Genomic DNA, 19,153 nt, shown 5'->3' with positions numbered 1-19,153 from the left:
ATGCGTAGGATCATCTCTGGAAGTGAAGGGGGATCGGCAAATAGCCATAGTCGGAAACAATAATACGAATACGATTATAGAGGGAATATTAAGATTTCGGCTCGAGACTGAAAAAAACAAGCCCTCCAGGTGGTTGTCTCCAAATTGTTTTACACTGGGCTGCTGAGGATGGAAATATGAGTCAGGTCAATGTGTGGCTGCAGGGCTGGAGCAGGAGGGAAGGGTTCACGCTCTTGGGGATAGAGTGAGTTCAGGGAGAAGGGAAGGGACGGTCACTGTCTGAACCGACCATTCAATGGTTTTACAGACTGGGTGAATGGAGCAGGAGGGAAGGGTTCAAGGTCTTGCGACAGTCGAGTGAGTTCAGGGAGAAGGGAAGGGACGGTCACGGTCTGAACCGATCAACAATGGTTTTACAGACTGTATGAATGGGGCTTCAGTTGATATGACTGGAGGGTGTGAAATATCCGGGTCTGAGACTGGAGAGTGGAATTAATAAAACTGTTGGAGGAGAAACAAAAGATTTATGAAATAGTGAAAAGTTATTTGCAGGAAAAAAGGAATGTTGTTTTGAAGTATTGAGAGATAACGTCACTTGATATTGGGGAAAAAAAACGAAGAAACGTAAACGGGTCAACATTCCAAAAAATCGGAGTTATGGTTGAGTTTCATGTCTGTGAATCTACAAATCATTCCAAACACATTTGGGAAGTCAGAATCATGGCATGTAATGTAGTAAATATAAGACAGGGTGTGATTTTTCACAGCACTCAAAGCGAAAAGGTCCTGGTTATAACATTTTAAGTGGAGCGAACAATAGTTCTGGACGCCACTATTAATAAAGGTTCTATGACAGAGCTGAAACAATAACAACTTGCATTTGTCTAGCAACATTAATGTCGTAAAATGACCCAGGGCGCCTCACAGGACCGATTATCAAAAAAAAATTGACAGTGAATCAAATAAGGGGATATTAGGACGGGTGACCAAAAGCGTGTTCAAAGATATAGGTTTTAAGGAGCGTCTTAAAGGAGAACAGAGAGGGAGAGAGAAGGAGAGGTTGAGAACATAATGTTGATCCAGGGAGCTATGTTAAGACAGAATCCATAAGTACCCAGTTAAGTAATAGCAAGGGAAATGGCACAATTCTCAATGGGTTTTGCAGGCCAGCACGCAGTGGAGGTGAGATAGAGGGAGAACTGCGGGTAAGTAATTGTGGATGAAGGTTTGGGGAGATACAAAATATTTCCTTTAGCTTCTAAAAATGATGGTGGAAGTGAAAATGTTGGTGTGCTAGAGGAGGATGAGGGACCATAGTTTTGAGAACTGCAGAGAAGGATTTGGATCTGAGAAACATCGCCGAGGTGGATAAATCACTGGGCCCAGAGATAAAACACCCGAGGCTGTTAAAGGAAGTCAGAGAGGAGATAGGAGGGGCTGTGATCAAAATTTCTCAATCCTCGATTGTTATCAAAAATATCCAGGTGGACTGAAGGAGACCAAGTAATGTCTCTGTTAAAATAGGGAGAGAGGGTGAAGGGGTAACTGGAGACCAATTAGTCTCCGTCAGTAGTGGGCAGACTCCTCGAATCTCTAATTCCAGGTCGAATTAGTGAACATTGAGAGATGCAGGGGATGATCAGGGGAAGCGGGAATAGATTCGCTGCAGACAAGCGTATTTGACAAACCTGATACAGCTTTGTTGAAAGGTGACTATATAGATCGATGGAATGCAGCACATGCGGTGTATATGGGTTTTCAGAAGGTGTTTGACAATGTGTCTCACAGGAGGCTTCAGCCGTTTGTTATTAGACGAAATCATAGAATCATAGAATTATACAGCACGGATAGAGTCCCTTCGGCCCATCGTGCCCGCGCCGGCCATCAAGCCCTGTCTAATCGAATCCCATATTCCAGCATTTGGTCCGTAGCCTTGTATGCTATGGCATTTCAAGTGCTCATCCAAATGCTTCTTGAAAGTTGTGAGGGTTCCTGCCTCCACAACCCTTTCAGGCAGTGAGTTCCAGGCGCCAACCACCCTCTGGGTGAAAAAGTTCTTTCTCAAATCCCCTCTAAACCTCCCGCCTTTTACCTTGAATCTATGCCCCCTTGTTATAGAACCCTCAACGAAGGGGAAAAGCTCCTTAGTATCCATCCTATCTATGCCCCTCATAATTTTGTACACCTCAATCATGTCCCCCCTCAGCCTCCTCTGCTCCAAGGAAAACAAACCCAATCTTCCCAGTCTCTCTTCACAGCTGAAGCGCTCCAGCCCTGGTAACATCCTGGTGAATCTCCTCTGCACCCTCTCCAAAGCGATCACATCCTTCCTGTAGTGTGGCGACCAGAACTGCACACAGTACTCTAGCTGTGGCCTAACCAGTGTTTTATACAGTACCATCATAACCTCCTTGCCCTTATATTCTATGCCTCTGCTAATAAAGGCAAGTATCCCATATGCCTTCTTTACCACCTTATCTACCTGTTCCACCGCCTTCAGGGATCTGTGAACTTGCACACCAAGATGCCTCTGACCATCTGTCTTGCCTAGGGTCTTCCCATTCATTGTGTATTTCCTTGCCTTGTTAGTCCCTCCAAAGTGCATCACCTCGCACTTTTCCGGGTTAAATTCCATTTGCCACTGTTCCGCCCATCCGACCAACCCATCTATATCGTCCTGCAGACTGAGGCTATCCTCCTCGCTATTTACCACCCTACCATTTTTTGTATCATCAGCGAACTTACTGATCATACCTTTTACATTCATATCCAAGTCATTAATGTAGACCACAAACAGCAAGGGACCCAGTACCGATCCCTGTGGTACCCCACTGGCCAGAGGCTTCCAGTCACAAAAACAACCTTCGACCATCACCCTCTGCCTTCTGCCACTAAGCCAGTTTTGTATCCAAAGTGCCAAGGCAACCTGGATTCCATGGGCTCGTACCTTCTTGACCAGTCTCCTGTGCGGGACTTTATCGAAGGCCTTACTGAAATCCATGTATACCACATCCACTGCGTTACCCTCATCCACACGCCTAGTCACCCCCTCAAAAAATTCAATCAAATTAGTCAGACATGATCTTCCCTTGACAAAGCCATGTTGACTATCCCTGATTAATCCTTGCTTCTCCAAGTGGAGACTAATTTTGTCCTTCAGAATTTTTTCCAATAATTTTCCTACCACTGATGTTAGGCTCACTGGCCTGTAGTTCCCTGGTTTTTCCCGACTCCCCTTCTTGAATAATGGTACTACATTAGCGGTTCTCCAGTCCTCTGGCACATCCCCTGTGGCCAGAGAGGTTCTGAATATATGTGTTCGAGCCCCCGCAATCTCCTCCTTTGCCTCACACAGTAGCCTGGGATACATTTCGTCCGGGCCTGGGGATTTATCCATTTTTAGGCCTGCTAAAACCGCCAATACCTCCTCCTGCTCGATGTTAATATGTTCGAGTATATCACAGTCCCCCTGCCGTATTTCTATGTCTACATCGTCCTTCTCTATAGTGAAAACAGATGCAAAACATTCATTTAGAACCCCTCCTACATCTTCCGGCTCCACACACAGATTGCCATTTTTGTCCCGAATGGGCCCTATTTTTGCCCTAGTTATCCTCTTACCCTTAATATACTTATAAAACATCTTAGGATTTTCCTTTATTTTGCTCGCCAGTGTTATTTCATGGCCCCTCCTTGATCTTCTAATTTATTTTTTTAAGTATCCCCCTGCACTTTTTGTACTCCTCGAGGGCTTCCCCCGTCTTTAGCCTTTTGTATCTGCAAAAAGCCCTCCTTTTTTTCCTAATCCATTCTCGTATATCCCCTGACATCCAAGGTTCCCTGGAGTTCTTGGAACCACCCTTGACCTTTACGGGAACATGTTGCCATTGTATGGTCTCAATCTCCCTTCTGAAAGACTCCCATTGCTCCAATGCGGCCCGGATAGAAAGTCGACAATGTGTTTAGTTTTCTCCATTTTTGTTCACAGATCCGAACACTGCAATCACTGAGTTCCTCACAAAGTGCGACGATTACCAGCTGTTCCAGTTGACGAAATTCTACCGGGACAGACTAGAACAGGCGATTGAAGAAGGGGTGGACGGGGTCAGCTCGTTGTTAACATACGAGAGGCATTTCAGTGGACACGAACATCGGGTAAGTGGGAGGGATACAGAATTTTTTTTATTCGTTCGTGGGATGTGGGCGTCGCTGGCGAAGCCAGCATTTATTGCCCATCCCTAATTGCCCTTTAGAAGGTGTTGGTGAGCCGCCTTCTTGAACCGCTGCAGTCCGTGCGGTGAAGGTTCTCCCACAGTGCTGTTCTGGAGGGAGTTCCAGGATTTTGACCCAGCGACGAGGAAGGAACGGCGATATGTTTCCAAGTCGGGATGGTGTGTGACTTGGAGGGGAACGTGCAGGTGGTGTTGTTCCCATGTGCCTGCTGTCCTTGTCCTTCCATGTGGTAGAGGTCGCGGGTTTGGGAGGTGCTGTCGAAGAAGCCTTGGCGAGTTGCTGCAGTGCATCCTGTGGATGGGACACACTGCAGCCACTGTGCGCCGGTGGTGAAGGGAGTGAATGTTTAGGGTGGTGGATGGGGTGCCAATCAAGTGGGCTGCTTTATCTTGGATGGTGTCGAGCTTCTTGAGTGTTGTTGGAGCTGCACCATTCCAGGCAAGTGGAGAGTATTCCATCACAGTCCTGACTTGTGCCTTGTAGAATGAGTTTGGATTATTTAAACATCAGAGAAGTAACAGGATATCATATCTTGGAATCATAAAATACGACAGAACTGAAATGGGCCAAATAGGTAAGAAATGGATAAAACTGATAGTGCAGTTAATCTGAAACAATGATACGAAGAGGTGAAAATACCCAGTGGATCGGTCAGTGTCTGCACAAAGTACAGGCGAACGGTTCGGGTATGGGACTGAAAACAAAGGGAAACAGTTTGATTGGGACTGGGAAAAGGAGAGGCCCATATGTTAATTATTATCCTTTACAGACAGTCGTTGATCTCGTGGAGAAGGGAAACAGGGCGGACAGTTCCAAACTTCTCCTAAATCTGGTGATGGAGAACGGCTCTCGGGCCCGAAGGGTGATGTGGGAATCCTTTGTGAAAATGCACCATGCGGTACCAAAGTTGGACAAAATACTGAAAGAGATGCAGGAACTTGGTACGGTAAAATCACACACTGAATTCAATTTCAGATTGAAACACTGCAGAATTTACTATAATATGACACAGATCTGATTTTATGAAATCTCATTGATTTAAACAGGTCCTGATCCATTTGATTCTATGAACATCGGACGAGGTTTATCTGAAATACCCAGTCAACTGAAAGGTAAGTGATGACATGGAGATTTCAAACTGTTTATTTCACTTCTGAGAAGTAGAATGTTCTACTGTAGTCTTTTGTTTCGAGATTGTCAGAATCTGTGAATCAGATGTTGAAAGGACGGCGGGAACAGAATAAAGTATGATTTTGAATTCTTCATCAACTTCAAATCGTCTGCGCGATCCGTTAGTATTCGCTGATCTCAATTGTTTGCAAAGTTGCAGATGTTTTATTACTCCAGCCAATCCAGGTGCTGATTGCGAACAGTTGTGAAAAACCATTCACACCTGGGAGGATCCTGATACACTGTGAATCCCCATACACACCTGAAAGGATCCTGATAAACTGTGAAACCACACACACACCTGGCAGGATCCTGATACACTGTGAACCCCATACACACCTGGCAGGATCCTGATACAATGTGAATCCCCATACACACCTGGAAGGATCCTGATACACTGTGAATCCCCATACACACCTGGAAGGATCCTGATACACTGTGAATCCCCATACACACCTGGAAGGATCCTGATACACTGTGAATCCCCATACACACGTGGCAGGACCCTGATACACTGTGAATCCCCACATACACCTGGCAGGATCCTGATCACTTCGAATCCCCATACACACCTGACAGGATCCTGATACAATGTGAATCTCCATACACACCTGGCAGGATCCTGATACACTGTGAATACGCTTACAAACCTGGCCGGATAGTGAAAGTCTGTGAGCCCCCATTCACATCTGGCAGGATCCAGATACAGTGTGAATCCCCATACACACCTGGTAGGATGCAGATACACTGTGAACCCCCATACGCACCTGGCAGGATCCTGATACACTGTGAATCCCCATACACACCTGGCAGGATCCCGATACACTGTGAATCCTCATACTTAATTAGCAGGATCCTGATACACTGTGAATCCCCATACAGTCCTGGCAGGATCCTGATATATTGTGAATCCTGTACACAACTCCAATGTGCCCCACAGATGCTTTCGGCTCACAATCGATGAGCAGTGCTTTGTGCCAGACGTCACGGTTTTCCTGCGCCCCGAGAAAGCTGCTCCCAATCACCTGTAGCGAACGAGGTGGAGAAATGCGAAATATTAAAAATGATATCATTTCACAAAGTGTTCGACCTTATCTGAGAAGATGTACAGATGTTTACACAATAAATCATGGATCCTTGGAGAAATGTGAGGAAAGACAATGATCAGGGTAATTCGGAAGTTCTGGGCTGGCTTCCTAATGGCAGAGAAAGAGAGAACTTATTCTCCTCAAATAATAGTCCTTTAACTCAGGGTCTTTTTAGACCCAATGGAATGACTGATGGAAACAGATTTGTAATTTCCCAAACCTGCATTGTAGGAAATTTAGACCAAAATGAAACAACGGAGTATAATTATTGGGAGAACAGTTGAAATGAACTGTGAATGTTTTCCGATCAAACATTACACTGAGTGATGTGGGCAGTAGTTCTAATTCTAATTCTAATCGGTGATATGAGAGGACTGTTCGGAAAGCACATTCGAAGTTGATGGAAAACGGCAGAAAAATTGTTCGCAATTTCTGAAACACAATATAACATGAGAATGATTAGAGACAGGAAAAGGCCATTTGGCCCAAATGAGCCTGTCCCTGTTGGAGAGATGACCCCACCTCTCAGTGCATCCACAGAAACACGTTCAATTGTCTCTTCACCCCACTTACACTGCCCCTTTCGTGTCCTTCCCAGGCTCTCTCGCCCTTCGGGTGAGAAAATTACCCTGACTTCCCTTCCGCGTTAGTAATTACTTTGTTGATTGTGAGCCTGTTTCCTGTTTCCGTTGAGTATATTCAAGAATGAGATCGATAGATTTTTGGACACGAAGGGTATCAGTGGCTATGTCGACAGGGTGGGCAAGTGGATTTGAGGTCGATCAGCAGTGACCTTAATGAATGGCGGAGCTTGCTCGAGGGGGCAGATGGCCTACTCCTGCTTCTATTTCTTATGTTCTTATGTTCTTAGCAATGTTGGGAATTCCACTGAAACATTTCAATCATGAATTCGCTTGCCCAAACAAAATACACCAAACCCTCTCGCCATTCCCTCAACCTAAAGTCCGAATACCTTACATAATGAGTCTGATTCCCCTCTGTACCTTTAGAATGGCAGTAATCGTTACCGGTTAAAATGTGACTAAAGAAATGTACGCAATACGCCAGAGAATCTGCCCGAGTCCTGAAACTATCGCAATTTAACTGATGTGTATTCAATTTAACCCCCTCCCAGTGCCCACAATATAGCAGATAACCTGCCCGAGGTCCGATACAATAACAGTGGAACTTCTGTCCATTCATAGTCTGTCCCTCTCCCAGAGCCCACAATATCACAGATAACCTGCCCGAGGCCTGATACAATAACAGTGGGACCTCTGCCCATTCACAGTCTGTCCCTCGCCCAATGTCCACAATATCTCAGATAACCTGCCCGAGGTCTGATACCACAACAGTGGGACTTCTGTCCATTCACAGTCTTTCCCTCTCCCAGTGCCCACAATATCCCAGATAACCTGCCCGAGGTCTGATACAATAACAGTGGAACTTCTGTCCATTCACAGCCTGTCCCTCTCCCAGTGCCCACAATATTTTTATTTTTTATTTTTATTTTTTTAGTCGTTCACGGGATGTGGGCATCGCTGGCAAGGCCGGCATTTATTGCCCATCCCTAATTGCCCTCGAGAAGGTGGTGGTGAGCCGCCTTCTTGAACCGCTGCAGTCCGTGTGGTGACGGTTCTCCCACAGTGCTGTTAGGAAGGGAGTTCCAGGATTTTGACCCAGCGACAATGAAGGAACGGCGATATATTTCCAAGTCGGGATGGTGTGTGACTTGGAGGGGAACGTGCAGGTGGTGTTGTTCCCATGCGCCTGCGGCCCTTGTCCTTTTAGGTGGTAGAGGTCGCGGGTTTGGGAGGTGCTGTCGAAGAAGCCTTGGCGAGTTGCTGCAGTGCATCCTGTGGATGGTGCACACTGCAGACACAGTGCGCCGGTGGTGAAGGGAGTGAATGTTTCGGGTGGTGGATGGGGTGCCAATCAAGCGGGCTGCTTTATCTTGGATGGTGTCGAGCTTCTTGAGTGTTGTTGGAGCTGCACTCATCCAGTGAAGTGGAGAGTATTCCATCACACTCCTGACTTGTGCCTTGTAGATGGTGGAAAGGTTTTGGGGAGTCAGGAGGTGAGTCACTCGCAGCAGAATACCCAGCCTCTGAACTGCTCTCGTAGCCACAGTATTTATATGGCTGGTCCAGTTCAATTTCTGGTCAATGGTGACCCCCAGGATGTTTATGGTGGGGGATTCGGCGATGGTAATGCCGTTGAATGTCAAGGGGAGGTGGTTAGACTCTCTCTTGTTGGAGATGGTCATTGCCTGGCAATTATCTGGCGCGAATGTTACTTGCCACTTATCAGCCCAAGCCTGGATGTTGTCCAGGTCTTGCTGCATGCAGGCTCGGACTGCTTCATTATCTGAGGGGTTGCGAATGGAACTGAACACTGTGCAGTCATCAGCGAACATCCCCATTTCTGACCTTATGATGGAGGGAAGGTCATTGATGAAGCAGCTGAAGATGGTTGGGCCTAGGACACTGCCCTGAGGAACTCCTGCAGCAATGCCCTGGGGCTGAGATGATTGGCCTCCAACAACCACTACCATCTTCCTTTGTGCTAGGTATGACTCCAGCCACTGGAGAGTTTTCCCCGTGACTCCCATTGACTTCAATTTTACTCGGGCTCCTTGGTGCCACACTCTGTCAAATGCTGCCTTGATGTCAAGGGCAGTCACTCTCACCTCACCTCTGGAATTCAGCTCTTTTGTCCATGTTTGGACCAAGGCTGTAATGAGGTCTGGAGCCGAGTGGTCCTGGCGGAACCCAAACTGAGCATCGGTGAGCAGGTTATTGGTGAGTAAGTGCCGCTTGATAGCACTGTCGACGACACCTTCCATCACTTTGCTGATGATTGAGAGTAGACTGATGGGGCGGTAATTGGTCGGATTGGATTTGTCCTGCTTTTTGTGGACAGGACATACCTGGGCAATTTTCCACATTGTCGGGTGGATGCCAGTGTTGTAGCTGTACTGGAACAGCTTGGCTAGAGGCGCAGCTAGTTCTGGAGCACAAGTCTTCAGCACTACAGCTGGGATGTTGTCGGGGCCCATAGCCTTTGCTGCATCCAGTGCACTCAGCCGTTTCTTGATATCACGTGGAGTGAATCGAATTGGCCGAAGACTGGCTTCCGTGATGGTGGGGATATCGGGAGGAGGCTGAGATGGATTATCCACTCGGCCCTTCTGGCTGAAGATGGTTGCAAACGCTTCAGCCTTGTCTTTTGCACTCACGTGCTGGACTCCGCCATCATTGAGAATGGGGATGTTTGCAGAGCCTCCTCCTCCCGTTAGTTGTTTAATTGTCCACCACCATTCACGACTGGATGTGGCAGGACTGCAGAGCTTTGATCTGATCCGTTGGTTGTGGAATCGCTTAGCTCTGTCTATGGCATGTTGCTTCCGCTGTTTAGCATGCATGTAGTCCTGAGTTGTAGCTTCACCAGGTTGGCACCTCATTTTTCGGTACGCCTGGTGCTGCTCCTGGCATGCTCTTCTACACTCCTCATTGAACCAGGGTTGATCCCCTGGCTTGTTGGTAATGGTAGAGTGAGGAATATGCCGGGCCATGAGGTTACAGATTGTGCTGGAATACAATTCTGCTGCTGCTGATGGCCCACAGCGCCTCATGGATGCCCAGTTTTGAGCTGCTCGATCTGTTCTGAATCTATCCCATTTAGCACGGTGGTCGTGCCACACAACACGTTGGATGGTGTCCTCAGTGCGAAGACGGGATTTCATCTCCACGAGGACTGTGCGGTGGTCACTCCTACCAATACTGTCATGGACAGATGCATTTGCGACAGGTAGATTGGTGAGGACGAGGTCAAGTAAGTTTTTCCCTCGTGTTGGTTCGCTCACCACCTGCCGCAGGCCCAGTCTGGCAGCTATGTCCTTCAGGACTCGGCCAGCTCGGTCAGTAGTGGTGCTACAGAGCCACTCTTGGTGATGGACATTGAAGTCCCCCACCCAGAGTACATTTTGTGCCCTTGCGACCCTCAGTGCTTCCTTCAAGTGGTGCTCAACATGGAGGAGGACTGATTCATCAGCTGAGGGAGGACGGTAGGTGGTAATCAGCAGGAGGTTTCCTTGCCCATGTTTGACCTGATGCCATGAGATTTCATGGGGTCCAGAGTCAATGTTGAGGACTCCCAGGGCCACTCCCTCCTGACTGTATATCACTGTACCGCCACCTCTGGTGGGTCTGTCCTGCCGGTGGGACAAGACATACCCAGGGATTGTGATGGAAGATTCTGGGACGTTGGCTGAAAGATATGATTCTGTGAGTATGGCTATGTCAGGCTGTTGCTTGACTGGTCTGTGGGACAGCTCTCCCAATTTTGGCACAAGTCCCCAGATGTTAGTAAGGATGACATTGCAGGGTCGACTGGGCTTGGTGTTTTGCCATTGTCGTGTCCGGTGCCTAGTGGTCCGATGCCGGGTGGTCCGTCCGGTTTTATTCTTATTATGACTTTTCGTAGCGAGATTTTACAACTGAGTGGCTTGCTAGGCCATTTCAGAGGGCAATTAAGAATCAACCACATTGCTGTGGGTCTGGAGTCACATATAGGCCAGACCGGGTCAGGGCGGCAGGTCTCCTTCCCGAAAGGACATCAGTGAACCAGATGGGTTTTTCCGACAATCCGGTAGTTTCATGGCCATCATTACTGATACTAGTATTTTAATTCCAGATTTTATTTTTCATTAATTGAATTTAATTAATTAATTGAATTTAAATTCGCCAGCTGCCGTGGCGCGATTTAAACTCATGACTCTGGATTTTAGTCCAGGCCTCTGGATTACTAGCCCAGTAACATAACCACTATGCTACCGTATCCCAGATAACCTGCCCAAGGTCCGATACCATAAGAGTGGAACTTCTGTCCATTCAGTCTGTCCCTCTCCCAGTGCCCACAACATCACAGATAACCTGCCCGAGGCCTGATACAATAAGAGTGAAACATCTGTCCATTCAGTCTGTCCCTCTCACAGTGCCCACAATATCCCAGATAACCTGCCCGAGGTCTGATACAATAACAGTGGAACTTCTGTCCATTCACAGTCTGTCCCTCTCCCAGTGCCCACAACATCACAGATAACCTGCCCGAGGCCTGATACAATAAGAGTGAAACATCTGTCCATTCAGTCTGTCCCTCTCACAGTGCCCACAATATCCCAGATAACCTGCCCGAGGTCTGATAGAATAACAGTGGGACTTCTGTCCATTCACAGTCTGTTCCTCTCCCAGTGACAACAATATCCCAGATAACCTGCCCGAGGTCTCATACAATAACAGTGGAACTTCTGTCCATTCAAAGTCTGTTCCTCTCCCAGTGCCCACAATATCCCAGATAACCTGCCCGAGGTCTGATACAATAACAGTGGAACTTCTGTCCATTCACAGTCTGTCCCTCTCCCAGTGCCCACAATACCCCAGATAACCTGCCCGAGGTCTGATACAATAACAGTGGAACTTCTGTCCATTCACAGTCTGTCCCTCTCCCAGTGACCACAATATCCCAGATAACCTGCCCGAGGTCTGATACAATAACAGTGGAACTTCTGTCAACTCACAGTCTGTCCCTCTCCCAATGCAAACAATAACCTATTTCCCGTTTCCGCAGAGGGTCAGTACCAATGACGGTTTCATAAATTATTCCACTCGAACCTCAAGTTTCGGATAACCAGAATCACCTTTGGATTAGTAATGAGATGTTCATGGTAAAGGGCAGGACTGATAGTATTAACCATCAGACGGAAAATATCACCTTCATTTAAATCTCCATGTTCAGTAAATATTAGAATCAAGTGAGGATTTGAAACTTTTCTCCGCCATTATTCACTTTCAAGCGAGGTTTTCAGTAACTGAGTTTAATTTCCTGCTCACACCTCAATTGAAGCTATGAATTAAATCTAGGAAAATTTTAATGAATAGGAAAGTGATTTTGAGAATTTGTTTTTATGCCAATACAACTAACATTGAGAACCACTTCCTGTCTGTTCTAATTGAAGATATTCAACAGAAACACAAGGAAACACTCCGGGTCCAAACTGAAACACTGAGAGTGAACACGATCCTAATAAAGGAGAAGGTTAAGATTTTCCAGCTGGTCACTCTATACACTGAGCTAACGGTCATTTCTACAGTTCGAGATCGGACACTTGTAGAACATGAACTGCTGGCAAGAGGCCGAGACCATGAAGGGTGGCGAAAGAAACATCTCCGGAGAGAACTGGAAAAAATCCGAACTGATCAATTGTTCCAGAGCAGTTTTTCCCAGAGAAAATCCAAATCTGGGAGTTCAGCAGCAGTGAGCGGAGTCGCGGGGATTGGAAAAACAACAATGGTACAAAAGATTGTTTATGACTGGGCCACTGGGAAAATATACCCACACTTTCAATTTGTTTTCAGTTTTAAATTCCGGGATTTGAACGCGATTAACTGTAGAATAAACCTGAAGAATCTGATACTGGATCTGTATCCTTACTTTGGGAATATTCTGGGAGAGCTCTGGAAGAACGCAGAGGGATTACTGTTTATATTCGATGGTTTAGATGAATTCAAGGACAGTATCGATTTTGATAATAATCGGATAAATACAGAGGCTGATTACATGTGCACAGATCCTGAAGACTGGTGTGAAGTGTCTGACATTGTGTACAGTTTAATACAGCACAAGCTGCTCCCAGGATGTTCAGTGCTAGTGACCAGCCGCCCCACTGCATTACATTTATTGGAAAAGGCTGAGATCAGTGTCTGGGCTGAAATCCTGGGATTTGTTGGTGAGGAACGGAAGGAATATTTCAACAAGTATTTTGAAGATCAGGCGGTGGCAGCAGCTGTATTCAAACATGTGGAGGAGAACGAGATCCTGTACACCATGTGTTACAACCCGTCCTACTGCTGTATCCTCGGTCTGTCACTGGGTCCCTTCTTCACACGAAGATACAGGAAACAGCAGCGAGTTCCCAAGACCATCACCCAACTATATTCCAACTATATTTACAACATTCTGAAAAACCATGGCCGAGAGATTGAATCCCCCCGTGATGTGTTACTGAAGATCGGTGAGATGGCCTTCACAGGAGTCTCCGAGAAGAAGATTGTGTTTAGAAATGGAGATTTGATCAAGTACAATCTGCAACCTTCCCATTTCCTGTCTGGGTTCATGATGGAACTTTTGGAGAGAGATGATTCTGCCCAGAGTGTGGTTTACACATTCCCGCACCTCACCATCCAAGAGTTTGTAGCCGCACTCGCACAATTCCTGACTCCAAATCCAGGGGACATCCAGAAACTCCTCAGTGAAGCCTACAGCAAGAAAGATGGGCGATTTGAGATATTTCTCCGTTTTGTTGTTGGTCTCTCCTCCTCACAGTCAGCTCGGCCCCTGGAGGAGTTTCTGGGGCAGTTTCTTCATCAAACAATCTGCGGAGTGATTGACTGGGTGAAGGAGAAGTTTGAAGGAGAGACTGGAAACACAAAGAGTGAAACTGATAAAAGGGACCTCCTGAACACACTCCATTACCTGTTTGAGTCTCAGAATCAAACACTGGCTCGGGTCACAGTGGGATCTGTTGAAACACTTACATTTAGTAGATTGGGACTGACCCCGATTGACTGTGCGGTCCTGTCTCATGTCATTGGACTCTGTGATGCAATAAAACACCTCGATCTGCGGAACTGCTCCATTCAGAGTGAAGGACTCCAGCGGCTGGGACCCGCACTGCACAAATGCCAGGTGTTGAGGTAACTGTTTATTTGTCTCTCACTGTTGGGCCAATTTTCGAACAGTCATGGATTGAATTGTTGCTCCGTAATGAAGGGAAACAAACAGTTCAGTTAAAGCAGAGAGAAGCAGATTCAACACAAATATGCCAAATGATAAAAGGATCGTTTAGTAATTCCGTAAGAACTGGAAAATCTAAAATGGATCCTTGTGAACAAGTCGGGATTAGTGAATACAGGTCACTGAAAAAGTCTGATAATTTAATTGCAATAAATTATATTAACTGCAGCAGTCTGTGTGTTGGAGCATCCCACACTCTCACTAGACTGTCAACGTGTGCAGGAGAGGGAATCAGAAACACCAAACATTCAGCAACAAAGAGCAAAACACAGCTTTCGGGCATTCAACCGCCAGTGGGCGAGCTGAGCTTTCCCCACAGGACATCGGTCCGTTATCTTAACTCATCAATGACACAGCCCTTCACACTCTCCAATACATCCACCATCTCTTCACCCAGCTGGCAGCACTTGTGCCTCTGAGTCAGAAGGTCGTGGATTCAGGCCCGGCGCTTATTAATCCAGGCCGACACTTCAATGGGATTTGGGAGCTAAAATTTGCGGGTAAAAAGGTTCCAATCTAACGGGTTGTGGGTATCAGCCCAGGAGTACAGACACACACCAGCCAGCGGTGGGGCCTCACACACAACGCGTAGCTCCTGGATTAACCAGGGGAAGTGAACCCGGGAATTTCCCATAACCTGCCCCCTGTGTGAGGCCCCGCTTGCGGAGGGAAATTTCAGAAAATTCCTCATAAACTGCCGGGCCCGTTGGACCTGAAATAAATGTGGAGCCAGTTTAATGGGAATAAAGGGAGAGACTCCGCTCCCCTATAATCTGGGAGCAAAGGGGAATTTAAACTAGTAACAGGACAGAATAAACTCTCCTTGTTATATGAAATCCTGGGGGATGGATTTTACAGCAATAGTTGGTGCCGATTCACAATGTAACTCACCCCGAGATATTATGCAGATTAATATAATACTGCGTAATGTCCAGGAAATTATCGCTTTATCAATTAATTCGTGGAAAATCACCCCATTCCCATAAAATCTGGGATTTAAGAAGCAGCAGAAACGAGACAAGTTTCCCCAAACATGACGGGACCGGTCACTGACCTCCAGGAGGGTCAGTCTGATCATCAGGGAATGAGGCCGGACTGAGGGACATTTAAAGGCTTCACACAAACAACAGTTTCTTTAATAAATTCATTTACTGACAGTCCCTGAATATATGGGGTGTTGGACAGAGTGAGATTCATTGTCAGTGACAGGGAAATCTGGTTATTAATTTCCTGAAGTTTTTTCAGTGTTTCCTGTAATATCAGAGAGAAATTGTATCAGATCGGGGATTGGGTTCAGTTTGTTTCTCACTCTCTGTCTGTTTGTGTTTAGACTGGGGAGAAATAAACTGGGAGATTCAGGAGTGAAACTATTATCTGCGGCTCTGAGGAAACCGGACTGTAAAATACAGGAACTGGGGTAAGTATCCGACTGTGTGAGATTGTGTTTACAATAACTGGATGTCTAACACGGTACATTAATGTCAGTAAAAGTAATAATACAAATAAATACTGGGAATTTACTCTGATTCCTGTTATCTCTGTTTGTCTCTGTCTCTCTCTCTCTCTCTCTTATCTGCAGGTTGCGGGATAATGACCTCACAGATTCTTGTACCGAGGATCTCTCCTCCGCTCTCAGTGCAAACCGTTCACTGACGCATCTGAACCTGAGTGATAATAAACTGGGAGATTCAGGAGTGAAACTACTGTCTGCAGCTCTGAGGAACACGGATTGTAAAATAGAGAAACTGCGGTAAGTATCAGACTGTGAGATTGTGTTTATAATAACTGGATGCCGAACACTGTACATTATTATTAGTATAAGTAATAATAATACAAATAAATACTGGGGATTTAACCTGATTGCTGTTATTTCTCTCTCTCTCTCTCTGATCCCCAGTCTATGGGATGCCGGTCTCACAGATTCTTGTACCGAGGATCTCGTCTCCGCTCTCAGTACAAACCGATCACTGACGGATCTGTCGCTGGGATCAAACTCCTTCACAGACCGATCTGTCCACGCTCTCCGCTCCCTCATACTGACCCGCAGGAGTCTGAAGTGGATCGGGTGAGTGTTTGTGTTAATGTTCAATGTAATAAATAAAATATCAATGGGATTCAGTCCTTTTTATGGGTAATATTTGTCTGCAATTATTACTGAAATATTAACCCCAGTCTCCCTGTTATTGACACTGTTGTTCAATCTGTTTATTTCCTGTTTAATCATTAATCTGTTTCAGGCTGTGGGGGAATCAGTTCAGTTCAAACGGAAAGAGACACCTGGAGTCACTGCGGGAATCCAGACCCGGACTGAGAGTGGGAGTGTGAACATTTCAATTTATAACCATTCCTGGTCTCATTATATGAACATTTCAATTTATAACCAGAACTGGTCTCATTATATGAACATTTCAATTTATAACCATTCCTGGTCTCATTATATGAATATTTTCGGCCGATTCTCTGTCCCTCCCCTTTAACCGGCCGCGCTCCAGGTTTAAATCCTAACGGCCCTTTAACGGTTTCCAGCTCGAGCTGAGCGAGCGTCGTCTCCCATTGTGACGTCAGAGGCCCAGCGACAGGGTCACGAGACTCAGTCACCCGGTCCCACAGCGCTGATTCTGCCGGATATCCGGGGCTGGATGGTCCCCAATGGGGCACTGGGTCAATGTACAGACAGGAAGGGCCCAGGGTGGGGCTCAGTCTGGGCTGCAGTGGGACACTGGGTCAGTGTACAGACAGGAAGGGCCCAGGGTGGGGCTCAGTCTGGGCTGCAGTGGGACACTGGGTCAATGTACAGACAGGAAGGGCCCAGGGTGGGGCTCAGTTTGGGCTGCAATGGGACACTGGGTCAATGTACAGACAGGAAGGGCCCTGGGTGTGGCTCAGTCAGGGCTGCAGTGGGACACTGGGTCAATGTACAGACAGGAAGGCCCCAGGGTGGGGCTCAGTCTGAGCTGCAGTGGGACACTGGTCAATGTACGGACAGGAAGGGCCCAGGGTGGGGCTCAGTCTGGGCTGCATTGGGACACGTTCAATGTACAGACAGGAAGGGCCCAGTGTGGGCCTCGGACTGGGGTGCAGTGAGAAACTGAGTCAATGCACAAACATGAAGGGCTCAGGATTTTGCTCAGTCTGGGCTGCATTGGGACACTGGGTCAATGTATAGACAGGAAGGGCCCAGGGTGGGGCTCAGTTTGGGCTGCAATGGGACACTGGGTCAATGTACAGACAGGAAGGGCCCTGGGTGTGGCTCAGTCAGGGCTGCAGTGGGACACTGGGTCAATTTACAGACAGGAAGGGCCCTGGGTGTGGCTCAGTCAGGGCTGCAGTGGGACACTGGGTCAATGTACAGACAGGAAGGGCCCAGGGTGGGGCTCAGTCTGGTCTGCAGTGGGACACTGATATTTGGACTCAGTACTCCTGGGTGCCTCTCCCAATGAGGAGTCAGAATTTGGAACGTGTCCCTGTGTACCGGGCCTTCAGCTGCCGAGACCGTGAGCTCTGCAATTCCCTCCCTAAAGCTTTCCACCTTTCTCCCTCTCTCTCTCACTCCCTCCTTCTTCAATATACTTGTTAAAACCTCCCTCTTTGCTCAAGCTTTTGGCCACCTGTCCTTATATTTCCTTATAAGGCGCAGTGTCAACTTTTGTCTCATTGCTCCTTTGAAGCACCTTGGGACGTTTTACGACTGTAAAGGGCTCTATAAATGTAAGTTGTTGTCTGTGTGATCTGTTAATAAAGTGCACCGTTTACTTCAGCTCAGGCCTGGTCTCCTCGTTATTTAAAATAAAATAAAAATACTGTTTTTTAAAATATTGAATATTTTTTGCTCGAAACTGCATCACACCTCCTCCAACTGGCATCATAGATGTGACCGGTCGGTCTGTTGAACCGGGTTGGTCTTCCCCGGTGTTGAGGGCTGGATATGCAATTTACGCAAAATGGTGAGACGGACTGTGAGTCAAAGATCTCAGCTGGGACTCCACAAAATGGCCTCCCGACATGCAACGCAAAATGGCCGCCTTGTACCAATTGCAATATCACAGAATGATGCATCACAGAAGCAGGCCATTCGGCCCATTGTGCCTGTGCCGGCTATTTTACAGAGCTATCCAGTTCGTCCCACTCCCCTGATCGTTCCCTAAACCCAATAACGTTTTACTTTTCGAATATTTATCCAATTCCCTTTTGATATTTACTATTGAATCTGCTTCCACCTCCCTTTCAGACAGTGAATTGTAGACATAACCACTCGCTGCGTAAAAATAATCCTTCCTCATGTCACCTCTGACTCTTTGGTTAATTATTTTGAATCTGTGTCCTTTGGCGACCGACCCTCCTGCCACTGGAAACAGATTCTCCTTATTTACTCCATCAAAACCCCTCAAATGGCCGCTCTGACCCCTCAAAGTTGTCCCATCTCCCCGAAACACAAGCATCATATTGAAATTATAACAAACCCTCGAAGCCCGTACAGGAGATCACGTTTCCGACGTTAATCTCCTCTCGGCCCCTGTTTGTCTCACACTGGGTTAACGTGTTTGTATAACATTGCAGGCCGGGCTACTTTAACCCCAGGCTTTAACCTGGTTAAATCACAACGGTCACAATCGAACAGGAACATGTTAAACCGAGGCCCCTAAACCAGGGCCCAGAGAGGAAATTAAACCCCAGGGCAATAAACAGGCAAAACTCTCGTGGGCCCTGTTTGGGTGCAGCCTGTGGAGGAGGCCTCGGCTGTTCCCTCTGGGGGAGGCATCGGTCAACCCAGAGTGATCCCAGAGTTGCAGTCTTTATATTTAGACCAC

The 19,153-nt window shown here is 46.9% G+C and overlaps 1 protein-coding gene across 1 annotated transcript in view; it reads left to right on the top strand.

Moving 5' to 3' along the window:
• The window catches only part of LOC137314010 (NACHT, LRR and PYD domains-containing protein 3-like), a 51,116-nt gene extending 33,014 nt beyond the window's left edge, over window positions 1-18,102 (top strand). Inside the window, exons 3-10 of the mRNA XM_067979696.1 lie at window positions 3,989-4,155; window positions 5,003-5,174; window positions 5,280-5,345; window positions 12,508-14,245; window positions 15,676-15,762; window positions 15,925-16,095; window positions 16,243-16,410; window positions 16,583-18,102. Coding sequence (XP_067835797.1) covers window positions 3,989-4,155; window positions 5,003-5,174; window positions 5,280-5,345; window positions 12,508-14,245; window positions 15,676-15,762; window positions 15,925-16,095; window positions 16,243-16,410; window positions 16,583-16,670 — 2,657 coding nt within the window. The 3' untranslated portion in view covers window positions 16,671-18,102. The remainder of the gene's footprint in view (window positions 1-3,988; window positions 4,156-5,002; window positions 5,175-5,279; window positions 5,346-12,507; window positions 14,246-15,675; window positions 15,763-15,924; window positions 16,096-16,242; window positions 16,411-16,582) is intronic.
• Window positions 18,103-19,153: the final 1,051 nt, after the last annotated feature.

Source organism: Heptranchias perlo, unplaced genomic scaffold (assembly GCF_035084215.1).
Source record: "Heptranchias perlo isolate sHepPer1 unplaced genomic scaffold, sHepPer1.hap1 HAP1_SCAFFOLD_50, whole genome shotgun sequence".
Classification (NCBI taxonomy): domain Eukaryota; kingdom Metazoa; phylum Chordata; class Chondrichthyes; order Hexanchiformes; family Hexanchidae; genus Heptranchias; species Heptranchias perlo.
Note: the sequence above shows the minus strand (reverse complement) of the source record. Positions and strands in the feature narration are given on the sequence as shown.